The sequence below is a fragment of the Ahaetulla prasina genome, chromosome 14 (assembly GCF_028640845.1).
Source record: "Ahaetulla prasina isolate Xishuangbanna chromosome 14, ASM2864084v1, whole genome shotgun sequence".
NCBI lineage: Eukaryota > Metazoa > Chordata > Lepidosauria > Squamata > Colubridae > Ahaetulla > Ahaetulla prasina.
The window spans coordinates 3,666,413-3,693,360 of record NC_080552.1 but is presented as its reverse complement, the minus strand read 5'-3'; the positions used below and the strand labels follow the sequence as shown (position 1 = coordinate 3,693,360).

At 43.8% G+C, this 26,948-nt stretch overlaps 1 protein-coding gene across 10 annotated transcripts in view; it reads left to right on the top strand.

Moving 5' to 3' along the window:
* The window catches only part of PKD1 (polycystin 1, transient receptor potential channel interacting), a 231,275-nt gene that overhangs the window by 127,610 nt on the left and 76,717 nt on the right, over positions 1–26,948 (top strand). For all 10 annotated transcript variants that reach the window (XR_009152066.1, XM_058156873.1, XM_058156874.1 and 7 more), the window contains 10 exons: positions 454–613; positions 2,639–2,791; positions 3,300–3,444; positions 4,980–5,579; positions 6,445–6,610; positions 6,865–7,117; positions 17,806–18,001; positions 22,255–22,425; positions 24,083–24,226; positions 25,646–25,856. Coding sequence is in view for 9 of the 10 variants with exons in the window: in XM_058156873.1 (XP_058012856.1) it covers positions 454–613; positions 2,639–2,791; positions 3,300–3,444; positions 4,980–5,579; positions 6,445–6,610; positions 6,865–7,117; positions 17,806–18,001; positions 22,255–22,425; positions 24,083–24,226; positions 25,646–25,856 (2,199 nt within the window). In the remaining variant the exon portion in view is untranslated. The remainder of the gene's footprint in view (positions 1–453; positions 614–2,638; positions 2,792–3,299; positions 3,445–4,979; positions 5,580–6,444; positions 6,611–6,864; positions 7,118–17,805; positions 18,002–22,254; positions 22,426–24,082; positions 24,227–25,645; positions 25,857–26,948) is intronic.

Below are 26,948 nucleotides of genomic sequence, written 5' to 3'. Positions count from 1 at the left end.
TAGCAACCAGGGAAAGTTTGGAAGTTATCCTCAGAAAAGGCGGTTCCATGTTGCTGGGCCACAGATGAGGCTGATTTCTGGTGGCACAAAGTATTTTTCTGGGAGAGGCTAATATTCAGGACTGAGTATCTTGTAGGAACACCCTGAATACCTTGTTCCATATTGTTTAGAACTTCAGTGTTGTACTCCCCACTTGATACTGAGCCTGAAACAGTTTGAAACTGATGCCTGATTGGCATCTGTCAAAATCCTAGGAATTGTAACCTTCAGTTGTGCTATATCCTTTTTGCTAAACTGTTCTGTGTCTTTGCCAGTCGGTTGTTTTAATGCTCTCTCGTACCTAAAACACAAGCATCCTCCCTGCACATAGAGAACACTCCATATTAGGGAACCTAGCTAGTTTATCAGACGCAGAGCATTTTATGTGACAGTCATTGCTGTTTTTCTGTCTAGGCATATGGTCATCACCCTGCCCAGGACGCCGGAGGGATTCCACAGTCTTCCCCAGTGGCTTTACAACAAGACGGAGGTGATACTGCAAGGCCTGGTCAAACAGAGTGACCCCCAGCCTGTTATTGAGTATTCACTGGCTCTCATCACCATCTTAAATGAGGTAGGGTGAGAGGGTGCTGGTGTCTTTTGTCAGCATTGTGAAGTTAAAAATTAAACTTAACTTGCCTAATACTTCGCCAGGAAATCTCACAGTCTTGGAAAGATACACACAGAAGTGGTGGGAGGGAGACATGCTTAGGTCATCCTCTGTTCTTTTTAAAAAAGCAATGGAATGGGAAATCTGAAGAATTAGGGTCAGTTTGGTCAGAATGCCAAAATAGCGTCTGAAAAGTGCATGGCTGCAGCTGGCATCCTGAAGTTTTGGACCCCATCCCATCCTCAAGGATGCTCTGAGGTTGCACTATGGAGCTAAGAGCTAATGGTAAAATTTCAATTTTTTTGCTTTGCATTGATTTCCTGATTAAAATTGTCTCCACTGGAGATCATATTCACAGCCGAAAGATAGAATCTGTAGCTTCCCAAGAACCCATAAAGCCACATTTTTCAACCCACTTGAAGGTATGTGGACTTCTACTCCCAGAATTCCCCACCAGCAGCAATTGTGGGAGTTGTAGTCCACACCTCTTCAAGGGGCCAAGGTGGAGAAACACCACCATGCAGGTAACCCTCGACTTACAACCACAATTGAGCCCAAAATTTTTGTTGACGTTTGTTAAAATAAATGTTGCCCCATTTTAGAATCTTTCTTGGCGCAGCCGTTAAGTGAAACCCTGCAGTTGTTAAGTGAATCACACGATTGTTAAGTGAATCCAGCTTCCCCATTGACTCTGCTTGCCGGAAAGTTGCAAAAGGTGATCATAGGAACCGGGGTCTCTGCAAATTCATAAATTCATGCCAGCTGCCAAGCACCTGAATTTTGATCACATGACCCTGGGGATGTTGCAATGGTCGCAAGTGTGAAAAAAGATCACAAATCCCTTTTTTCAGCGTGCTTGTAATTTCGTACGACCACTAAATGAACTGTTGTAACTGTCAGACTATTTACTGAATCTGCACTACTATTAATCGTCTCATTGTTCCCATCACCAATCTCTTTCCACTTATGACTGTATGACTATAACTTGTTGCTGGCAATCCTTATGATTTATATTGATATACTGACCATCAATTGTGTTGTAAATGTTGTACCTTGATGAACGTATCTTTTCTTTTATGTATACTGAGAGCATATGCACCAAGACAAATTCCTTGTGTGTCCAATCACACTTGGCCGATAAAATTCTAATCTATTCTATTCTATTCTAACTGTTGAGAACTGCCTATACAGAGGTTGCTTTGGTGAAAATATCCAGGAACCATTAAGGGTAAATAAAGGACAAATCAATCCTGGGAAAGAAAAGAATCGCATGAGAAAGAAACCACAACCGGCCTTGCCTGCAGGGTGGATAAAAATCAGATTTAAAAAAAATAAATTTAAAATGTTGAATTTTTTAAAAATTATATCAGATCTTTTTGATATTTATCGAATTTATTTTACTAAAATGCTTTTGGAGTAAAAATCTGTCTAAAGATAGTTAGATACATAAATAGAAGACACATTAATAATTGAGTTTATTCAGCATGCCATGGAGCTTAGCTATGTAGCATGAGGCTGTATATCCTGCAGTATTGGGACTGTTGCAGTGGTGGGTTGCTACTGGTTTCCCCCGGATTGGGCGAACTGGTAGCGGCGGTGGTGAGAGGCTCTGCCCGCCCGGACGCTTCTGCGTATGCGCAGAAGTGTCATGTGTGCGTGCGCCCAGCCACAAGCAAACCGGTAGCGACGGGTTTTGAAACCTGCCCCTGGACTGTTGATGAATCAACAGCAGGTCAGAGGAGGAGCCGCTGCGGAAAAGAGATGAGAGCTGCTCTTTAAAAATTATGATTTAAATCAACTTGACTTAAATCGTGATTTAAATCAACTTGATTTAAATCAAATCCACTCTGGTTTGGTGTAAGGAAAGCTCCAAATGGCTTTTGAGCTTCTCTTCTTGCAAACTGTGTCCTTGGGAGGTCTGTTTCCTGATCTGCCTCCCTCAAGGTCCGATAGGAGCTGACTTTTCATTTTCTGTCCTCCCACCCAAAGCATGAATCTTCTGCGCATCCAAAGCTGGGAGCCGAGTCCGATGCCCCCCTCCAGATCTGGATCCGGAAAAACGTTACCAAAACCTTGACCTCCTTGAATGTCAACACCGTGGATGACATCCGACAGATTGTGGCTGCGCTGGCTCAGTGTATGGTAGGCGTTTTGGGCACAGGGAGAAGGCTGGGATGGAGGTGGGGGGGGGGGTCCCTCGACTGGCTCAAATGGGCTTCACACACCGGTATGTTGTGCATCATATGGGAAGGGCGGCGGTGAGCTTCCCTGATTTAAAACGGGCTGAGAGTACAAACAGAGAGCGGGCAGAAAGTCTTAAGTCAGAGGTGGGGAACAATGGCCCTTTTATGTCTTGTGGACTTCAACTCCCAGAATTCCTGAGCCGTCTGTGTGACAGGAATTCTGGGAGTTGAAGTCCACAAGTCATAAAAGGTTCATCGTTCCCATCATCTCTGTCTTAGGTGATCTCCTCCTTAGCATCCATTCCTGCCTCCTATTTTTTTCTCTTCCTTTCTTGTCTTTTCGAAATGAACACAAACGTATTCTAAACGAGAGCCAGTTTGGTCTAGTGGTGAAGGCACTCAAGCACCATGAGGACCAGAAACTTTGTCTCTTTCTGACTTGCTTCCACTGTGCGTTGGATTCGCAGGTGGCCAGTAAGGAATTTGTCTGTCGATCTTGCCTGACAAAGACTTTGAGGAAGCTTGAATCGATGATGGCCATTCTTCAAGGAGAGACCCTGCAAGGAACCATGACCCCCAAAGCCATTGCTGACAACATCCTCGATATCATGGGTAAGCCCCCTCCCCCCAAAAAAGTGGGGCTGGCCCCAGAAGGGATGGAGGCCGGGCGCCCCGAAATATACTCTTTGGTCGCTTCTCCAAACTTCAGAACAAAGGGAAGGAAGCATCTTTTGGAGCCAGAGATGGGGTGGGGTCAAGGGTGGGCTTCAAAAATTTTAACAAGGAGTTCTCTGCTGGCCATGGTGGTCGTGGCCTAGTCAGCCTCCTGCACCACTGTGGGTGGGGGTTGCCTTCCCCGGGCTCTGGAACTTCCGGTAGGCCCGTTTTATGCCCTCCCCAAGCCTCCATGAGTGCCCTGCACTTACCTGCATCCAAAACGGGCTGCGTGGGCATTCTTGAGAGGGGAGGGGTCGAGTGGGCGGGGCAGGGCCAGCCAGGAGTGGGATTTGGGGGTTCTCTGAACTGCACAGAATCTTAGCTAGAGGTTCTCCTGAACTCTGCAAACCCTCAGCAGCCCATCCTTGGGTGGGATGAGAGAGTCCTGTGGGGAAGAGAACCTTTTTCCAAAGTAGGGAAACAGTGATGGAAGTTCAGCCCAACTGAGGAGGACCTGGGTGGCTTATCTGTGGTTGGGCATCAACCTCTGGGTTGGGGAGCAGGGCTTGGCTACATGGCCAACATAGCTTGACTTCAGCATGGGGAGTAGGGTATCTGGTACCAGGGAGAGGCCGCTACAGTGCAGTCACAAAGACAAGATGGCAGCTGCAGGGCAGGTCACGTGATCGTGGCCGCCATCTTGTCTTTTTGATCCCCTGCTCCCCTTCTCTGGACGACAGCGCTGTTTTCTAGTCATTGTAAGGAGATGTGTGCCAAGCAGGCAGCTGAAAACCAAGAGAAAATGAAGATGTCCATGAATTAATTGGAGGGATTCATTTTTTTATGTATAATTGAGCAAAATGGAGAAAGATAGCAATTCTTTAGATACCCTGGAGCAGGAGTCTCCAACCTTAGCAACTATAAGACTTGTGGACTTCAACTCCCATTCCTCGCTGGCTGAGGAATTCTGGGAGTTGAAGTCCATAAGTCTTACAGTTGCCAAGGTTGGAGAGCCCTGCCCTGGAGAACAGCCAGCTTCTTGGTGCTGAAAGGAAGCTTGGGCCTACGGAGAGAGGATCTGCATTTTCATAGCCACAACTGGCCTTTGCATTCATGGCTGATAATTGCACTTTCAACATTTCAAAAATGTGAGCCTGTGCAATGACAAAATGCCAAGAACTGTTGTGGTTCTCCTTTGGCTGAAAGTGACACGAGAGATCAAGGGTTGTCCTCAGGGGATGGTCAACAAAGCATTGCGACAAAAGAAACAGGCGGCATTGGAATTATACCATCATGGCTGTAGACACCCCTGTGGGGGTAAAGAATTTGGTGCATCTTCTCCTCTGGGTTCAGTGTGGAGGGACAGCAGCACTTCTGCAAGCCCTCCGGCGAGTGGTGGAAGAGCTGTGGCAGACAGTGGTTTCAGTGGGGTAGGGGGATTTTGTATGCCAGCAAGGCTTCTGGTCCTAATTTTGGTGGGTTGCTTGCAGGAGACTTAATCCACCTCGTCAACGCCGTTTCCCAGGAGTCCGAGCGCCAGGAGCTCTCTAACACTCCGAATCAGGAGCAGGTGGCTTCCAAAGCCTACGCTTTGTCCACTGACTTGATGCGCATCCTAATGAAGTCCCGAGTGCTCAATGAGGAGCCCCTGGAGTTGGCCGGGAGCAACATCACGGCCAAAGGGAAACGAGCCGACCCCCAGGCCCTGCTCTGCTACGGAGACACCCCAAGCTGCCAGTTCTCCATCCCCCAGGCCTTCCGAGCCACCTTCTCTGACCTGACGGACGTCGTCCAGGTCATCTTCCACGTCGACTACAACCCGTTCCCCTTTGGCTACATCACCAACTACAGCGTCTCCTCCGAGGTGGCCTCCATGGAGTTTCAGAGCAGCAATGGCACAGAAATAGCGGTCGGCAGCCTGGATGTGGAAAAGGCCATCACCGTGGCGGTTGTAGACTCTGGGCCGAAGAACATCACCGTGGGCACAGTGGTGGTGGAGGAGAAGAATTCGGTGCATGTGGTGGTCTCCATGGAGAACAGCAACACAGAAGCCGGGCTGTATTTCCAGATCACCTTCAGCATCGTCACAGGTAGGTGCCTGATTGAGATACCCCTGTGTATTTGCTGGCCTCTCGGAATTACCAACCTTGGCTCAAGCACTTCGAACTTCTTCAAGAGGTCAAGGAAGCACAGTATCAGAAGGGCGGGAGGGATCATCTAGTCTAGCCCCTGCTCAGGGCAGGAAGAGCATGTTCGAGGGATCCCTGAGGAATGTGCACATCATAGTTTGCACAACCTTGAGGCAATTCCTGGCTTTTAATAATAATGTTATTAAAAATTATGATTTGCAACAATAAAAACTAAATAAAAATACTGTAAAAGAGAAAAAAGAAAAATAGAAGGTGCAGAATATAGAATAGAAGAGAGAGAGAGAGAGAGAGAAGAAAAAAAAGGAAAGGAAAGAAAAAGGAAAGAAATGTATAAAGTTATATCCTCCTTCACCACAACAAATATCAGCAATTTTAATAACTTATCACTTTTTCTTAAATACAACAAATGATCTCTTCTTATCTGTTACATATAAACAAATCCATAAATCATCATTTCAGTCTTGATGTCAACAAAAGAAGAAGGGAGGGAGGGAGGGAGGGAGGGAGGGAGGGAGGGAGGAAGGAAGGAAGGAAGGAAGGAAGGAAGGAAGGAAGGAAGGAAGGAAGGAAGGAAGGAAGGAAGGAAGGAAGGAAGGAAAGACAGCTCTCTTTAAGAGTTCCAAAATTCTCCTACTCCAAGGAGAGCTTCTCCCAGACAGCAGACCCTGCTGAAGCTTCTCAGCCTGCTTCTCTGCTTCTCAGCCCTTCCTGGTTTCAAAAAAGCCCCACATGGATAGACTGGTGAGCCTCTGGCTAGGAAATCACCCTCTTAGCTGGGACTCCCCCCGTGTCTCCTCTCTGCCAGATCGTTACGTCTCCCGGGAAAAGGAGCCCTTTCTTGCCGTTTGCCTCTTCCACTCCCCTGAATCCGGAGAGCGCAACTGCACGGCCTCCAAGGAGATCTCTCTGCAGGAAATGAAAGAGGGGCCGCAGGGCGACCCACGGCACTACACCATCTTTGTTCCCCCAGGGTGAGTGGGACCTCCGGGGCCAAAGGAAAACGACCTGGTTGCCAGGGAGAAAGAGTGGTGGGGGCACTTGTTGTGGCGCACTTTTCTAGTGCTGCAAGCTCACCCAGGGCCAACGCAGGGGATGCAAAAAAGAGTGGTGGGCGAGGAGGATTTCCGCTCACCGTAACCGGCCTGCAGGATGATAAGTGGGTGCAAATGAGCCACGCAGCCACCAGTTCTGCTCCACCACGTGACATGTCCCCTCTCTGATTTAGGATTGCAGACACAGTGAGAGACCATCACTTGAACATCACCAACCATTTCGTGTGGTCCCCCGTGGAGGTGACTCTGGGTCTCTACAGCTCCCTGTGCCAGTATTTCAACGCGGAAGAGGCCCGTTGGAAGACGGAGGGCATGGCTCCTTTGGAGGGGGCCACTCCAGAGAAGGCCGTGTGCTTAACCCAGCACCTGACTGCTTTTGGGGCAAGCCTCTTCGTTCCCTCGCACTCTGTGCAGTTCATAAAGCCAGTGAGTTAAGCCGTGGAGCTTTGATGGATGCTGTTGGTGTTACGCGCTGCTTCTGTTTTTAATTTGTTGTACCTTGGCGGTGGCTGTTGTTATTTTTGGGTCAAAGCAGCTCACTTCTCCTCTTGCATGAAAGTTGGCGGATGGGTCAGATCCTTCCTTAAAAGCCTTTTCCTGTGGAATGGACGACACAGCCACAAATGGAAAGGTGAAATTTCTCCATCTGGCCACGTCAACAGAAACAGCTCAGTGGCCAAACCTCTAAGTACGGTGACCATCTGTCTTGATCACAAGAGGCAGGCCTTCAGTTCAGGAAGCTGCCTTTTAAATGTCTTTATTTTTTTTAAAAAAACACTTTGCCCTTCATTTCAATCAGTTAACTTTTACTGCACAAATGGTCCTGCTTTAATGTATGGTCTTTGGCATCATTGTGAAAAATACAGAAATTGAATGGTTTTTAAAATAAAATTACATATATTGTTTGATTTTAGATATTTCTATTAGAATATGCTTTTTTTGTAAAAGTTTTTTTTGTTTTGCTCTTGAATTTTCCTTTGTAAAGCAAAGTTTCAAACATTTTCAAATTTATATATATATATATATATATATATGTATGTATGTATGTATGTATGTATGTATGTATGTATGTATATGTAGGTCTTTGGTTATTCGGGTTTTCTCCCGCGTAAAATTGGAAGTGTCTTGGCGACGTTTCGACGAAGTCTCATTCGTCATCTTCAGGCTTCAGCTTCGTGCTTCTGGGAGCAATGTGTGACTGGAGCTGTTTCTTCCTTTTTAACTGCAAGTGGGGGTTTGAACTGATTGGGTGAGAGCTTGGCTGTGCTCTGATTGGATGGGGTTTTTTTGTGCTCTCATTGGATGGGGGTGTGTCCTGTTTGGGTGGGGGCTTGGTTGTGCTCAGATTAGTCTGAGTTGCAGGGGGATTTGAGCTGGTGAGCTGCATTGCTGTTGTTTGGCTTCGTGTTCGTGGTCGTGCTAGATCTTCATAGTGGGTGTCAGTCTGCTGCATGTATGGATTGGAGAGGTTTGAAATGGCTAATGTTGCAGCTGTGGTCTAGCTTCTGGTCCTTGGTCGTGCTTCATGATCAGTGTGGGTTTGGGTCTGCTTTCTGGGTGGATGTGTGGTGGTGACATCCTGTGTGGACCTCGTGAGTGTGGGTCTGGTGTCATTCCTCGTGTTAGGGACTCGTTTGTCAATAAGGGCGGGTTTCCAAATGGCTGGTAGGCGGGAGGTATCATCTCGTTTGTTCATGCTGTGTGGGCGTTTTTCTATCTCGATGGTTTCTCTGATTATTCTGTTGTTAAAGTGTTCAGTTTTGGCGATTGTTCTGGTCTTTGTAAAGTCAATATCGTGTCCTGTGGCTTTAAGGTGTTGGACCAGGGAAGAAGTTGGTTCCTCTTTTTTGACTGAGTTCTTGTGTTCTTCAATGCGTGCACTTATTCTTCTGTTGGTTTGTCCAATGTATGTGGTGGGGCAGGCGGTGCATGGGATTTCATATACTCCTTGATTTTCTAACTCAATTTTGTCTTTGGGGTTTCTTAGGATGGTGGATATTTTTCGGTTTGTGCAGAATGCTGTCTTGATGTGTTTGTGGAGGATCTTGCTGATTCTGTCTGTGGTGCCTTTTATATATGGGAGGAGGGCTGTGCCGTTTTCTTGTTCTCTGTCTTGGATTTTAGTGGGAGGCTCTTTTTGGATTAGTTTGGTAATTTTATTTCTCTGGAATCCATACATGCAGCAGATTGACACCCACTATGAAGATGTAGCACGACCACAAACACGAAGCCAAACAACAGCAATGCAGCTCACCAGCTCAAATCCCCCTGCAACTCAGACTAATCTAAGCACAACCAAGCCCCCACCCAAACAGGACACACCCCCAGCCAATCAGAGCACAAAAAAAACCCCAGCCAATCAGAGCACAGCCAAGCTCCCACCCAATCAGTTCAAACCCCCACTAGCAGTTAAAAAGGAAGAAACAGCTGCAGTCACACATTGCTCCCAGAAGCACGAAGCTGAAGCCTGAAGATGACGAATGAGACTTCGTCGAAACGTCGGCAAGACACTTCCAATTTTACGCGGGAGAAAACCCGAATAACCAAAGACCTACATACAAACACCCGCGAAAACCTCAGAAAACTTTTTATATTTTTTATATGTATATATATATATTTATATATATATATAAAAATCCTTATGAACTTCTTTCAGATTTGCCCCTTTGTTAGAGTGGTCCTTTATTTCTTCCCAGAAAATATGGTCACCATGTATTATAAGACAGCAATAACAATATCTATTATATATCATTTCACAGTGCTTTACAGCCCTCTCTAAGTGGTTTACAGAGTCAGTCTCTTGCCCCCAACAATCTGAGTCCTCATTTTACCCACCTCAGAAGGATGGAAGGCTGAATCAACCTTGAGCCTGGTGAGATTTGAACTGCCAAATTGCAGTCAGCCGGCAGTCAGCAGAAGTAGCCTGCAGTACTGCACTCTAACCATTGCGCCACCACAGCTCAAGATAATTAAGAATTAACCCCAAAGCAGCACCATTTGGGAGCAGGATTGTCTTTCCTTGTTCCCAAAGGTTTGCATGAAGACCTGGACTTTCACAGCTCTTGGGGTGCACAGCAAAGCCAGGGATAGGCCATCATGGAAAAGGCTGGGGAGCAAAGGCTTGCCGAGGGCATTCCCTTGGAGATGGGACATTCACCCACTGCTTTGTGGCCCTTGGCCCACTGAAGGGGGGGGGCGTCTTTCCTCCTTTCACTTGTTGTTATCCTTAAGTATCTTCGGTGGCTGCCCCAGTGGCAAAGATTGGTTCCTTCATATCTGATGCTGTCTGGGAGGGCTTTTCTTGTGCAAACTGTTGGGCCCTCCCCATGCCTTGACTTCCTATTTCTTTCAAGAGTTGGGCATGCTTCTCCCCTATTATGGGGATATTTGGAACCCCAGAAATCTCAAATTGTCCACGAGCAAGGAGTGTGCAAATTCTTGTCCTGTCTAAACTCCCTTCTATAACATTTCAGCCCAAGTTGCTCTATTCTGGGAGTTTTATAGTTATAAACTTTTATAAGCTTTTAGGTAGGTAACAGGGGTGAATGCTCCCAGTTCGGACCGGATCGCCCGATCTGGTAGCAATGGTGGCGGGTGGTTTGGAGAACTGGTTGCAAAAATCCCTTCCCCCCCCCCATGCCCAGCTGAGCCACACGCAATCATCAGAGGGTTGTTGTTGTTTTTTACTTTTAAAAGCATTTTTTCCTTTGGCCAAAAATGCTTCGAAAAGTAAAAAAAAAAAGCCTCTGACGATCACGCGGCTCAGCTAGGATTGTCAGAACCTTTTAAAAGCATTTTTTCTACAACCTCTTCGGCCGAAGAGGCTGTAAAAAAAAGCTTTTAAAGGGTTCTGGCGATCAGGCAACTCAGCTGGGATCGTCAGAACCCTTTCAAAGCATTTTTTTTACAAGCTCTTCTGGATGGTAATCTGGGAAAAGATTTATAAAATTTTAGGAGAACAAAGTAAAATTTTAAAAGAAATGACAAGTATCACTACCAGAACACTGAGAATAGGGAAAAAGGCGGCATCAAACCCAACAGTGGTGATGGCTTCTCGATCAACCCAGAGAACAATAGAAGGAATGCTGCCCACAGAAAAATCAAGCTCCAATTTGACTTCCTAATCGATGCAGTCCACTCTCGTAATGATACAGGAAACTATGATGAAACTTCAGGAGACGATGACAAAAAATCATGGAGAATTGAAATCTGATATACTAACTTAGACAACAAAGTTGATTCAATTCAAGAGGCGATACAAAGAAATGAGCAAAAAATCAGATCCGTGGAAATAAAAACTGAACAAACTGAAAAAAAATTAGAGCAGCTAGACCAAAAAATGATGGCAGCAAATAAAGATTTGGAAAGTTCATTAATACATCTCAAAAGGGACCGAGCCTCTTTTTATCTGATGTTTCAAAATGTGGCGGAAATGAAAGAAGACGATCTAGGAGAGGTAATGGCGGGACTGATTGCAGAAGCCCTCCAGAGAGATAAAAAAGGAATTATAAATGAGATGGACGAAGTGTATAGAGTCCAAACAAATTACCACCTACCCAGGGAAGCACACATCACGTTTGCATGCAAGAATGTTCAAGATATTATCTATAGAATTACAAGAGATGAACCGATGATGTACCATGAAAAAGAAATTATAACATTGAAGCAAGTCCCCAGGCGGATTCGAGAACAAAGGAAGGATTATTGGTTCCTAGTGTCTCTATTGAACAGAAGGAAAATATTATTTCAGTGGATCATTCCAGAGGGAATGTTGGTAACCTGGCAGGGCAAACGAATTAAAATCGATGATCTCGATAAAGCCCAAGAATTATATGAGCAACTGATGGGGATGGAGGAAGATTCGAGCAGTAAAGAGAGATTGGAAACACCCAGTTTAGAAGAACAGAGACAAGAATCCGGGGATGAAGATGTGGAAGAAGGAGCCAAGATAAAGAAGGGGAATCAAAATGAAGATAGGGGTACTAATATCAAACCACAAAGAATTACAAGAGCAAACAAAAACCAGAGACCAGCAGATAATTAAGAAAATAGAGAAAGAAACTAGATTACTGTCAATAAATGTAAACGGATTGAATGACCAGGTGAAAAGGAAAAAAAATACGAGATTAACGAAACAGAATGTAGATATCATATGCCTTCAAGAGGTGCATATTAAAAAACAAGACCAGAAATATTTGGAATATAATAAGTTGGGGAATTTATATGCAGCACTGGCAGAGAGAAAAAAGAGAGGGCTTGTGTTATATGTTAGAAAAGGAATAAAAACAAGTGTAATATATGAAGATCTGAAAGGAAGAGTATTACTATTGGGATTAATAATAAGGGAAGTTAAAATGTTAGTAGTTAATATATATGCTCCCAATAAAAATCGGAGGGAATTTTACAAAAAAATACATGGAAAAATTATTGAAACAGGTTATAAAAATATGTGTTTAGTGGGGGACTACAACAGGATAATAGATATAAAAAAGGGTTATATTAGTGAGAAGAAAAAAGGGGGGGAAAAGAATGTATTGCCGAAAACATTTTTCGATATGGTGGAAGAATTAAACTTGATTGATGTGTGGTGAACATTAAATCCCAAAGAGGAAAAAATTGCTTTTTATTCCAACCCGCATAAATCCTTCTTAAGAATATATATGGTTTGGATAAATAGAGAACTAAGTAAAGAAGTAGAATATGTAGAGATTTTCCCAAACATTTGGGCAGATCATAACCCCTTGAAAATAATATGGAAAAGTCTAAAAAAGGAAATCAGAAGATGGACTTTAAACCCACAGATACTACAAGAGAAGGAATATATACAAAAGATTAACCAGGAATTGACATTATTTCTCAAGGTAAATAATAAACAACAAAGAACATAGGTTCTTTGCAGAACCTATGGGACACAATAAAAGCATATACAAGAGGAATAACTATAGCATATATGGCAAAAAGAAATAAGGAAAAACGGAAACAGCAAGACATATTAGTGAAAGAATTAGAACAGCTAGAAAAAAAAATTCAAATAAGGCCAGGTGATGTACAACTAATTGAAGAATTGATATTAGTAAAACATAGATTAAATCTAATACAACAAACATTAAAAACATTAAATACGCAAAACAATACCAATTTGAGAATGCAAACAAGCCAGGGAGGTGGTTATCGTACAAATTAAGAAAAGGAAAAGAAAGTAGAATAATACACCAACTGCAGGACGAAATAGGGGATTTACAAAATAAAGAAGCAAAAATTAAAAGGATTGCATTAAAATACTTTGAGTATTTATATAACCAGGAGGAAACTGAGATAAAAAAAATAAATGACTATTTAAAAGAGAAAAAGATGCCCATCTTAGAGGTAGAAAAGAGAACGCTGCTAAATAGGGAAATAACACTGACAGAAGCGATCCAAAGACAAAAAAAGAATAAGACCCCAGGGCCAGATGGTCTACCAGGAGAATTTTATAAAAACATGGGGGAACTATTAGAACCTATTCTTTTAGAACTGTATGACGAGGTCCTGCTGGAAGTAAAAATTCCTGTTTCATGGAGAAAAGTATATATCACAGTGATCATGAACTTGATCCAAATCAAATTCAAAATTACAAGCCAATTTCACTTATGAATGCAGACTACAAGATCTTTATGGCTATCATAGCAGGAAGAATGAAAGGAATATTGAATGAGATTATTCACTATGACCAAAATAGTTTCCTACCTTCCAGACAAATTAGAGATAACATAAAAATAGTACTGAGTATTATGAGGCGCATCCAGAGAAACAAATTGCCCTTGTTTTTCTGGATGCACAGAAAGCATTTGATAATTTAAATTGGAAATATATGATCAGTCAAATTAGAGAAATGAAATTCGACGACAAGTTTGAACAAATCATTGAAGCAATTTATTTGTCTCAAAAAGCAAGCATAATAATAAGGAAAGAACGGAGTCCCATAGTCACCTCTGCTTTTCATTTTGACTTTAGAGTCGCTATTGATGAAAATTAGAGCAAATTCAGAGATTAAGAAAACCAAAATTAGAACGGAAGAATATAAATCAGGGGTGAAATGCTCCCGGTTCGGACCGGATCACATGATCCAGTAGCGATGGGGGCGGGTAGTTCAGAGAACCGGTGGTAAAAATCCCTGCCCCCCTCCCACCGCCCATGCCTCACTATTCCTCTTCTCTGTCCCTGAAGCTCTCAGTGGTGATATAGCTGCAAACGGCCTTAAATGACTGCCGCAGCGCTTCAAAGGGCCGCACTACAGCAGATCAGCACTGTAGGCGGCTAGTAGACCGGTGCCTCCCAAAAAAGGGCAATTGGTGGCCTCTATTTTTAAAGAAGGTAAACCGGTGCGCTCTCAAGTTTTGTATACTTTATTATTTTTATTATTTATTTTTTTTTTTTTTTTTTTTTGGGGGGGGTTTTTTTTGTTTATTTCTTCCAAATATTTGTTTGTAGTAAATAAAATATGAATTACTGTATAGTGATGTCTGACATTTCATACATTTCTCTGGATAATAGTTTATTTTTCTCTTCACGTTTTTCCACAATTATTTCAAACTGCATGAATTACAAATAATATTTTAAAAATGATTCTTTATAAACAATTTGGCCTCCTACTTAATCAAGAATATAATATTAAATAAAGTTCCATTTTCCACTCGGTAACTTTCACTGTTTCGAAGCTTTGGAATTAAAAAAAATAAATTTCAGAAAATAAACTGGTTGAAAATAAAAGCAAAACATAAGTAGGTAGAGAAAATTGGTCAGACACAAAGAAAAGGATATGTTATAGTGACAGAAAATAACACTTGCTTTAAGAATGTTAGTCTCCCTTGAGTTGAGCTTCATTCATGGAGATTTTATGGATACATCAGGTAGTTCTTAATTTCCAGAAGCTTCAAATATTTTTAATCTAGTGTTTAATCACTTGATATCTTCTAGATATTGGGGACCCCAGTTTCTAGGAAGAATGAATGTTCACCCCCTTTCTCTCTCTCTCTCTCTCTCTCTCTCTCTCTCCCTCTCCCTCCCTCCCTCTGTGATATATATATATTTGTATGCATATATATGTGTGTGTATATGTATGTGCGTATATGTATGTGTGCATACACACACACACACACACACACATACACATCAGGGGTGAAATGCTCCCGGTTTGGACTGGATTTATTATTTATTATTATTGGCCATGCCCATTCAGTCACCTCACCACCAAGCCACGCCCACCAATTCAGCCACGCCCACAGAACCGGTAGGGAAAATTTTTAGATTTCACCCCTGATATAAATTAATGGCGATGTCGTGTCCCACTCCTCCGCTGACGGCCGGGTCGGGGAAGTCCGTATCAGGAGTGCCTCTGCAGTTCTGCCAAAGTCCTAGCAAAGTTCTCAAGGTAGGCAGGAGACCAGGAAGTGACTTCAGCAATCCAAGTTAGACTTTGCCTGACTCAGAGAATGCCAGAAAGCAGATTCTTTATATAGGCCATGGGGTGTGGTTCCATGACTCAGCACTTATCCAGGCCTGCCCCTCCCTTCCTTTTGCTGACGCCACCTATCAATTCTCCGGAAGCGAGGATCTCTCCAGGCTCCAGCTGTTGGTAATTCACATTCCTCAGGCTCACATGCTGTGGGGGAGGGGGAGGGGTCTAGTTGCTCCGTTTGCCTGGGCATGGAGCCAGGGCTGGGGGCTGGAGGCACGTCAGGCCCTTCTTCTTGCTCGGGCTGTCTGGGCATGGTGCCAGGGCTGGGGCCTGGAGGCATGCCAGGACATTCCTCAGCGTTCGGCAGGAGATAAGAGGGACCCGGCTGCGGGGAAAGCGAGCGAGACACAACAGGCGTTTGAGGATGATCTGGTATTCTTTTTGGAAGACCCAAAGGAAACAGGACCCATATTAATACGGGAAATAGAAAAATATGGGGAAGTAGCAGGCCTTAAAATTAATAAGACAAAAACAAAAATGATAGTTAAAAATGTAACAACACAACAGGAAAGAGAATTAGAAGAAAAATTGGGATTACAGAATGAGAAAAATTAAATATCTTGGAATTTGGCTGACAGTGAGATGTTTTTCAATTAAAGAAGACAATTACGTAAAGCTTATACAACAAATTAAAATTGATTTGGAAAGATGGGGGGCATTAAATTTATCCATACTGGGTTGGATTGCAATATTTAAAATGAATATTCTTCCAAAATTGCTATATTTTTTCCAAACCATTCCCATAAAATTAGATAAAAAATTTTTCACAGAACTGAATCAAATTACAACAAAATTTATATGGGCAAAGGAAAAAGCAAGAATAAAATTATCAAACCTTCAGGACAGTAGAAGCAGAAGTGGTTTAGGGTTCCCAGATTGGCGACTTTATTATCAGGCAGCAGCTTTAGTTTGGATTAAAGAATGGATCAATTTGAGAAATAAAAGATTACTTACATTGGAAGGACATGATTTAAAAAAAGGATGGCATGCCTTCCTATGGGATAGAGAGAACAAATCTCATTCATATTTTTTTCAACATAAAATACGAGAAGCATACAAACATGGCAAGAAATTAAGAAAAAACATTATATGAAAATCCCTAATTGGGTCTCGACGATGAAAGCAATGATCCATCCTAACACTCTGAACCTAAGTAAAATGGCAAAATATAGTGAAATTCTAGATAATCAGGAGAATCTAAAAAATAGGCAAGAATTGGAAGAACAGGGAATAAATATAGATTGGTGGCCTTACAATTAAAATCAAGATATTCAAAAGATAAAGATGAATATGGTATTGAAATTCTACCAAAACAATTAGACAAAATATTGATTGATCCAGATGGAAAAATAATTACCAAAATTTATAACTATTTACTAGAATTCAACAGAGCAGAAGACATAGTAAAAGCAGCTATGATAGCCTGGGCTAGAAATATTGGGCATAATATCGAATTAGAGGATTGGGAAATATTTTGGAACAAAAATTATAAATTAACCATATCGGCAAAATACAAAGAAAATCAATATAAAATGTTTTACCGTTGGTATTTGGCACCTTCTAGACTGGCAAATATATATCCATATTTAAACCACAGTTGTTGAAAATGTGGACAAAAGTAAAGTACCTTCTTCCATACATGGTGGTTATGCTCCGAAACAAAAAAATATTGGATGAAAATACATAGTTGGATACAAGAAGTAACAGGCTTCCAAATACACCAGAACGCTTTCTTTTAGGAATAATGAAAAGGAAATATGAAAAAAAAACACCAATATATATTATTCTACATATGACAAGGGCGGCAAGATTGGCATTTGCACAATGTTGGAGAAGCTCAAATATACCCTCTGAAAAGTTAATAATTAGAAATGTATTGGATTGCGCCGAGATGGACAAAATGACACTTGAATTGAAAGGATTGATGGATTCGGATTTTTACGTAATATGGGAGAAATGTTATAATTGGATCGAAATTAGAAAAAAGGGGAAATTACAGATAGTAGATTTAGTAAAATTGTATAGAGTATAGGAGAGCACTAGTGTGATGATATGTAAATGGTCACAGTCATGCACAAGAGTTGAATAAGAATTGTTTAATTGTTAAAACTCAATTTAAAAAAAAGAACAGCAGGGGGAGGGATCAGCTGTGGCGTGAGATTTCCTGCTTTCTAGCAAAGCTAAACCGTCCAGCACAGCTGATGATTGGAAATACAGGTTCGTAGGACCCGGTAGCTTTTTAAACCAGTGGTTCAACCGAACTGGTAGCTAACTACCAGTCATGCAAACTGGTAGCTTTTTTTAACTACCGGTTTGACTGAACTGGTAGCTTTTTCTTTTACTATCAGTTCACCCAAACTGGTAGTTTTTATCACTACCAGTTTGCGTGAACCGGAGCAAACCAGTAGCATTTCACCCCTGGTATATAGTATGAGTAAATTGGAACTGGTGTTTTTTTTTTAATGGTGATAATATATGTGGGTTCCTGGGGAGATGTACTCAGATCAGTTACTGCCAAAACTCATCTGAAATGTGGATTTAAGCGCTGGCTGAAAGTCGATCTGGTAAGCAGCGGGAAGTCACCATTCTCTGAAATGTGCCTTGCCTTTCCTTTCAGCCTCCAGGCCCCGGGCTCAACTACATCGTTCTGCTGACTTGCGCTGTGTGTCTGGTGACTTACTCCATGGCAGCTGTGATTGTGCACAAATTGGATCTGATCGACATCAGTCGTGTGGGGTCGATCCCTTTCTGTGGGAAGAACGGGCTGTACAGATACGAAATCTTGGTGAAGACAGGCTGGGGCAAAGGGTCAGGTGAGTGTCTGTCTCCCTCTTTATCAGCCACTTGGTTAGGCATTGAGGAAGGCAGATGAGCCCTCCTTGGGAAGGAGGCTGGATTCCGTCCCCATATCATGGGGGGTGGGGTTCCCTGGGGCCCCCTTCTCTGCCCATCTCTTGGGGGCAGGGCTGTCTTTTTCTTAAAACCGTAGAGCGCTTTGCCAATTCATGAGCCCTCTCTTTATTAATAATACGTGCAAACTCAAGCAAAAAAGAAAATGCCAAATCACTTGGAGAGGCTATCCGCACGTACAACTGAACGTACGGAGTGGGGCAGCTGCGGGGCCAAGATGTCAAGATAACTGTCTGCATGATTGAATCTCTGCCTCTTTGTTACCTGGGCTAACCCCAAATAAAACGTTCAAATGCATTTTAACTCCCCAGTGGAGTTAAAGGGCTCATTTTGCCCTTCCCTCCAGGCATTCCCTTTTTCTCAGCTGCAGGTCACGCTGCGTGTTTCCAGCCTGTCAGAAGGCTGCAAGGACAGTGAGGTCACGTTGTAGCAATGGACCAAACCAAAGTCTTTTTGACTTTTATTTTGTGTTTTTGCAACACCACTGCTCTAAACCAGATGTCACTGTCCACTCCTAGACTGATAAGGACTTAGGAGGTGGTTTTGTAAACCTGCTAAGTGATTGGTGCAAAGAGCCACTTCCTTGCTGACTACTAAGACGGACTCCACCCAAATGAATTGGGGGATAAATTAATAATAATAATACTGCCGCCCAATTCTCAGAAACTCTGGGTGGTTCCAACACTTGTGTCAAAACTGGAAATAGTTTAGCTGCTAAAATCTTTATCCGTCTTATTAAATCTTGTTGAGGAAGAACTCTGAGAATCTTGTGTGAAAGAATTACTTTTTGCAATAAAAACAGGTTGCAGTAACTGTTAGTCCTGTTTGGCGTGATGCCCTCTAGATTTTCTGGCATATAATGGCCAACCCTCGACTTGGAGCTGGACTATCTGGAGAAAGCTTTAGCGGCAATCTTAATATATCCGAAGGGCAGCGGACTGGAAAAGTCCCTCCTCTCTCTCTCTCTAGCTCTATATCCAGTAAGCAAGGGCAGAATGGAGAACATCTGGCAGCTGTTAAGGAACACAGTTATCCTCTGTGGGGAAACCTCCAGAACAAATATCCCCTCCCATTAGAACATTGGCAAGATACTGAATATTGGATCCGGCGCTCCTGTTTGGAGAGGCAACAGTCCCGGGCTCACACAAATGGGGCAGTGGCTGCTCCAATGTCCCTGGAATCTGATCCTGCAAAGGAAGTGCCCCATAGAAAAGCAGATTCCTCTATTTGCCAAAGTTAAAAAAAACAAAAACCTCCGAATTGACTGGCAAATAATTTTTGCTCAGGAGCAAGCTTCCTGGGGCGTAATCCCTACACCGTCTCTTTTCTTAAATTAGCCCAAGTGTCACCAACAACCTTTCAGACCATCGGGCCCAAGATTTAATAGAATAACAAAATAACAGAGTTGGAAGGGAACTTAGAGGTCTTCTAGTCCAACCTCCTGCTCAAGCAGGAAACCCTATACCCTACATCATTCCAGACAAATGGCTGTCCAATCTCTTCTTAAAAGCCTCCAGTGATGGAGCACCCACAACTTCTGGTCAATTGGTCTCATTGTTTCTCCTTAATTCCAGGTTGCTTCTCTCCTTGATTAGTTTCCATCCATTGTTTTTTTGTCCTGCCTTCAGGGGCTTTGGAAAATAAGTTGTTCTCCCTCTTCTTTGTGGCAGCCCCTCAAATACTGGAATAGTGTTATATCATCTCTCCTAGTCCTTCTTTTCTCTAGACTAGCCAGACCCAATTCCTGCAACCGTTCTTCATGTGTCTTAGTCTCCGGACCTTTAATCATCTTAGTTGCTCTTCTCTGCAATCTTTCCAAAGTCTCAACAACTGGATGCAGAATTCCAAGTGTGTCCTTACTAAGGCTTTATAAAGCAGTACTAATGCTTCACCTGATCTTGATTCTATCCCTCTGTTAAAGCAGCCTAGAATTTGCTTCACACCAGCTTGGGGAGCGTCTCTGGCAAATTCGAAAGCTTATTCATAGTTTTGTAACGTTCTGAAATGATTGTCCCATAGCTGTGGAATGGCTTGTTTTTCCCCTGAATAAACTATGCAGCTGCCAACAGCTGTTGTGATGGGAAATGAGACTTTCTATTGACTTTAGATTTCGGTTGGCAGAAGAAAAACATTAAAAGGTCTGCCATCTTACATCTGCTGTCAACAGCATTTGGGGCTGATGTTATTTTCTGTCTTTTAATTTTTTTAAAAAAGATGTAAGCTCTTATTTTTTGTCTTTTTTATTTTACTTTTTAAAAAAAACAAAACCTTAAACCCTTGCTGGTTTCCTTGTGATATCCAAGGAGAAAACTTCCCATGAGCAAATGGTTGTCCTTGTTCACTGAAATGCTTTGATGGGTTTCTCTGTAATACTTAGTTACAGAACTAGGCTGTGCGAGTTTTGGAAGTTATTTGGAAGTCTTGGCTCTCAATAGAATACATATTATGCAGTTTAAATGTATGGGCGTGTACATACATGACATGTGTTTTGTATAATTTTTACTCTTCTCCTAGTGAGGGGGTAATTGGAATTGCACCAACATCTGTTCCACCCTAAAGATGCTAGGCAAGTTCACTATCACTATCCTGGGATTTTATAAAGCAACCTGTCAGGCCTGTCCCAGGTTGGGCGATTAGGAAAGAAAGATGCTCGACTCCATTTGCAGCAAAGTATACTTTTATTCAAGAGACATGGTGGCTCGGTGGCTAAGACGCTGAGCTTGTCGACCAAAAGGTCGGCAGTTCAGCGGTTCAAATCCCTAGTGCCACGTAATGGGGTGAGCTGCCGTGACTTGTCCCAGCTTCTGCCAACCTAGCAGTTCGAAAGCATGTAAAAAATGCAAGTAGAAAAAATAGGGACCACCTTTGGTGGGAAGGGAACAGCGTGCCATGCGCCTTTGGCGTTGAGTCATGCCGGCCACATGACCATGGAGACGTCTTCGGAAAGCACTGGCTCTTCGGCTTTGAAACGGAGATGAGCACCGCCCCCTAGAGTCGGGAACGACTAGCACGTATGTGCGAGGGGAACTTTTACTAAAGCCAAATGGTTACAGTGTAAGCAAAACCAGATCTGAATATCCCCACATAAACCCAATACGCACATGTGCCCAGCCTCAGAAACGTGCATAGGATGGCATAGAGCAGGGACGGATGGTGAGGCCCATCCGCAATTTCCGCTACCGGTTCGGGCAAACTGGTCTGAACCGGCTGAATACCATCTCTGCTTTAGACCCCTTTTTGGCCTGGATGATTGAGTCTTCACTGACATATTGCAAGCCATTTTGGGGAGAAATTTCTGAAGTTGGTTTAGCAAGAGTTGGTACATTCCAATGACTCTCTGACTCTCTGCCTAACTAATTTTGCTCTGACTGATGAAGTTGCTTGGATGAGTAACGAGACGTCTTGGATTAACAAAGTTTGGGCCAGTTGCCATGATTCAACCTTTAGACATTACACAGGAATGCTATTTGGGGATTTAGAAGTGAAAGCTGAGATTCCCCTTCTGCTAAATTCTTTGAGACCACCGCATGATACCTATAAATAATGGGCCGGCTGCTCAGCTTTCAACAACTCCAGGTAGGCAATTCTCACACCTGTGGTGTATTTTGGGTTTTGTTTGTTTGTGTGTACGTACGTAAATGAATGGTGTCGACATGATAAGTATATGAAATAGTTAACATTTATTTATTATTTCCATCATCTTCTCCATCTGTTTCAAGGTCTTTGAACTGAGGTGGTAATGGTAGAAATCAGGATGATTACAATATTTTCCATGGTGATTAGGATAGCAGTGCCCCAGCTGTGTTCCAAGTGCCAGCTTCAAATCTTGATTCAAGTGGCAGATCTGGAACCCCTCTATACATTATAAGGTGCTCTGGTAAAGCTCTTTAGAGGTACTTAGAGAATCACAATTTAAGTCGCCTTTCCTTCCTTCCTTCCTTCCTTCCCTTTCCTTTCCTCTCTTCCCTTCCCTTCCCTTCTCTTCCCTTCCCTTTCCTTTCTTCCCTCCCACCCTCCCTCCTTCCTTCCTTCCTTCAACTTCTGCTTCCCTTCTCTCCTCCCTCCCTTCCTTTCCTTTCCTTTCCTTTCCTTTCCTTTCCTTTCTTCCCTCCCTTCCTCCCTCCTTCTCTCCTTCCTTCCTTCCTTTTTTTCCCAGGGACGACAGCCCACGTGGGGATCACTTTGTATGGGATGGATAGCAAATCTGGGCACAGACATCTGGACGATGATAATGCCTTTCGCCGCAACAGTCTCGACATCTTCCAGATGGCCACAGAGCGGAACCTGGGCAGTGTGTGGAAGATCCGGATTTGGCACGACAATAAAGGTGAATAAATACAACGGGGTGTTGAGGTTAGCTGGGCAGTTAGGGTACAGAACTTATGGTTCAACATGAAGGCAAGGGCAAGGAATCTCTGCTTTTCATTGGTCTTCATTGGTCAAGAGGGCCATGGTGGCGCAGTGGTTAGGATTCAGTATTGCCGGCTAATTTTGCTGACTGCCAGCAGTTCGATCCTGACCAGTTCAAGGTTGACTCCCATCCTTCCGAAGTCGGTAAAATGAGAACCCAGATTGTTGGGGGCAAGAGGCTGACTCTGTAAACCGCTTAGAGAGGGCTGTAAAGCACTGTGAAGCGATATATAAGTCTAAGTGTTATTGTTAATGCTATTGCTTTTTAATTTATAATGATAAATGTCTGTCTCTAAGGTGGTGTAGGTTCTCACCTGTCAATAAACATGCATTCTGTTGCTTTGCAGCCCATCTTTAATTTTGTCTTCTTCTCTTCCTTTTTCCCACCCAACCTTCCAAACCCCTCTAGGCCAAGTTAACTAAGACAGTGGCTATGTTTGGGTGTCACGCGATGCACAAGCAAGTCCACCTAACACATTGACCCAGTTCACACAACCTGCTGAGAAATGGCTGGGTTCCCATAGCATGCAGACATTTAGCCCCCTCTTCTTAGCCAAGCCTATTGTGCAAATCCAGCCATTGGAATGACTGTTTCCCCTTTGGCCCCTAAGCTGAAGCCCAGAATTTATTAATTCGTACATTTATATACTGCTTATTGCATTGTTCAAGTGACTCTTAGAGCAGGTACTGGGCCTTGGTCTGTTCGGAACTGGGTTTCTGCTGCTGTTGCTGTTGCTGTTGCTATTGCTGCTTGTGCAGAACCTCTCTCTCTCTCTCTCTCTCTCTCTCTCTCTCTCTCTCTCTCTCTCACACACACACACACACACACACACACGCCACCGCTGCCAGTCCACAAAGCCAGGAAGCTTGCCTTAGAGCAGGGGTCTCCAACCTTGGCAACTTCAAGACTTGTGGACTTCAATTCCCAGAGCTTTGCTGGCTGAGGAACTCTGGGAGTTGAAGTCCACAAGTCTTGAAGTTGCCGAGGTTGGAGATTCCTGCCTTAGAGAACAAGTAAAAAGTTCTGATTTGTTAACACTGCCTGAGCGATAAAGACTGATAAAGGGAGGATTCGCGCCTTGCAAAGCTGCTGGTGGGGACGGGGCTGGAGGGCGTGAGGGAGGAGAGGAGGCAGATGTTCTTAGTGGCCATTTCCAAAGTCTGGTGATAGGAAGGGGACCCAGAAAACGGCCTGGCTAAACCCAAAGGTGCTTTTTCAGGAGGCAACTGGACCTTCTTATTCTTCTCTTTCTTTGAAGACGTTTCGCTTCTCATCCAAGAAGCCTCATCAGCTCTGTCTGGATGGTGGAGAATGGAAGGATTTATATTCCTTGCAGACAGCTGGTTGTTTGCATTTGTTTAGTGGGTCGTTGAAGCCACCTGGAGGTTTATCTGTGTCCTCAGGGTCACCTGAGTGGTGCAAATGGGTGTGGAGCCTTCTTGGCTCATCTTCAAGGGAAACCAAAGAAAGTCCAGTTGCCTCCTGAAAAAGCACCTTTGAGACAACCAGAACTGAGAATCTCCATAGACATTTGGCCCGGCTGAACCGTCTCCTTCTGCCTTCTCCTTTTCAGGGCTCAGCCCAGCTTGGTTTCTGCAGCATGTCATTGTCAGGGACTTGCAGACCTACAAGAGCTACCACTTCTTGGTGAACGACTGGCTGTCTGTGGACAGCCTGGAGAATGACGGCCTGGTGGAGAAGGAGGTCTTTGCTGCCAGTGAGTGGGACAGCATGAACCGGCGCAGGATGCCCCTTGGAACCTCTGCTGTGTGACTGCTTTGCCCCAATTGGGGAGCGCTGCAGTGGGAGTGGCTGTCTGGGTAGAGAAAAGGTCCCCACTTCCTGTTCCCTGCCCTCTTGGTTTTTAGTCTTCCTTTCCTTAAGTTTTAATTCTTTTGGGTTACCTTTTTAATCAGGCTGTAAGCCACCCCAAGTCTCTGTAACAGTGAAATGGGCAGCATATGTACGAGAGAGAGAGAGAGAGAGAGAGAGAGAGAGAGAGAGAGAGAGAGAGATAATAGGATAGATAGATAAGATAGATAGATAGATAGATAGATAGATAGATAGATAGATAGATAGATAGATAGATAGATAGATAGATAGATAGATAGATAGATAGATAGAATAGGATGATAGATAGATAGATAGATAGATAGATAGATAGATAGATAGATAGATAGATAGATAGATAGATAGATAGATAGATAGATAGATAGATAGATAGATAGATAGAATGAACTAATAGGATAGCATAGGATAGATAGATAGAATAGATAGATACATAGAGAGAGAGAGATATATATATATGAATGGATGGATGGATAGATGAGTGGTGCAGTGGCCTAGTGTTGGAGCTCTCGCCTCACAATCAGGAGGCTGTGAGTTCGATCCTAGGTAGCGGCAAATAGTTCTCTCTGAGCACCATCAGCTGTGAACTCTGCATTGGTGACAGGAAGGGCATTTGGCCAGTAAACACTCAGCTCCATTCAGTTGCCCCAACTCCACCCCGATGCAAGGGATCATTAAAAGACAAAAATAGATAGATAGATAGATAGATAGATAGATAGATAGATAGATAGATAGATAGATAGATATAATAGGATAGCTAGATAGATCGATAGATCGATCTAGAGAAAAACTGGCTCAGAGGAAGGAGGATCCAGAGGGATCCAGCCTGAGCAAACTAATAGCCGTGCTTGGTTTGAGTCTCCACAGCAAGGGCAAAATGGCTGCCCCAGAGCAGATGCCCCTTTTGTGGGAAGGGAAACGCAAAAGGGCTGAACTCTCTTTAGCAAGAGGTCCTTTAAGGCTGAAAGGGGCACCAATGATCTTCTCAAAGAGATTCCCCTTCCACTCCCTCAGGTGGAGTGGATTGGAGTGAGGACAAGCCCAGGCCAGCCTCCTCCAGCAGATTCCCATTCTTGTGGGCGGTGTAGCCCCGTAAGGCACGGGGAACAGGAAGAAAGTCTTCCGTAGCCTCTACTGCTTCATCCTCTACCTCAGGGGTGGGGAACGATGGCCCTTTTATGCCTTGTAACTTCAGCTCCCAGAATTCCTGAGCCAGCCCTGCCCTACAGTTCCCCACTCCTGCTATACAGCCTCCCTGCGGGTTTCACCCGTTTCTCTTTCTCCGCAGGTGAGGCGGACCTGAGGAGCTTCTTCCGGATCTTCCTTGGCGAGCTGCAGCGGGGTTTCTTTGAGAGGCACATCTGGCTCTCCCTGTGGGACCGGCCCCCACGCAGTCGCTTCACCCGGGTCCAGAGAGCATCATGCTGCTGCCTCCTCATCTTCCTCTTCCTCTGTGCCAATGCCGTGTGGTACGGGGTGGTGGCAGACGCCAACTTCAGGTGAGCCACCAGCATCGGGCGTGCTCCAAGAGCCAGGTCCTTCTCGGCCCCACCTCCGCTGAAAGAAGAACTTTCCAGAATCTCTGCACAAGATTGAATGAAAGAGGGAAGAAGAAAAGTCCAGAAATGTCAGCCCCGAATTGTTCTTCCTCTTCAGAATTCAGTTTAGCACACACACACCCTCGGTTCCTAAAGGGGTGACTTTGCCAGGATCCCCTTGTGGTTCCTGTTTAAACTGCTCAGGAGGCTGTGGCTTTCACTGACGACAGAAGAACATCCATGAATCTCTCTCTGGGTCTTTATTTGCCCCAGAGCCAGACCAGGATCCTATCTTAGCAGCAATTACTCACCAGAAGGGAGTAATTGCCAGAAGCCCCCCTTCACTCCAAAGGGGGGCTGGATCAGTACTGGAGCCCAGCTTGAATAGTCCTGTCCTGAGTGGAAGGAAGATGGAAGAAAGACCATCTTTGCTTTTTTTCAAGAGGCAACTTTCTTTGTTTTTCCTTGAAGACGTTTTGCTTCTCATCCAAGAAGCTTCTTTAATTCTGACTGAAGAAGAACTGAAGAAGCTTCTTGGATGACAAGTGAAACGTCTTCAAGGAAAAACAAAGGAAGTCCAGTTGCCTCCTGAAAAAAAGCACCTTTGGGACAACCTGGATGAATCTCCATAGACATGAAAGACAGACGTTGATTCTGGGGAGAAGAGCAGCAGGCATCAGCCAAGGGGCTCCAAACGGGAAGAGACGGACGGCTTCCTGTCCCAGAATGAGAGTTTGCACCATCTTCAAGCTTCTGAGTCCCATGCAAAGGGCTGTGCGCTCAAGGCAGGGCAAGATTTACAACAACTTAAGTTGAATTGATAAATCTTAATTTAAATGCGATAGCTCTGTGTCAGAGTTTGTTGCAGCACACACAATCAGACAATTCAGTAGGGTTCAAATTATATAAGAAACTTCTTTGTATACAATTCCATACAGCAGAATTCAGCATACAAATCAGGAACATAGAAGCAATCTTCATAGAAGCAAGTCATTACAGAGTAGAGAGATACAGAGGCACCAAAGTTACAGAGGCCAAACCAACTCTTATACA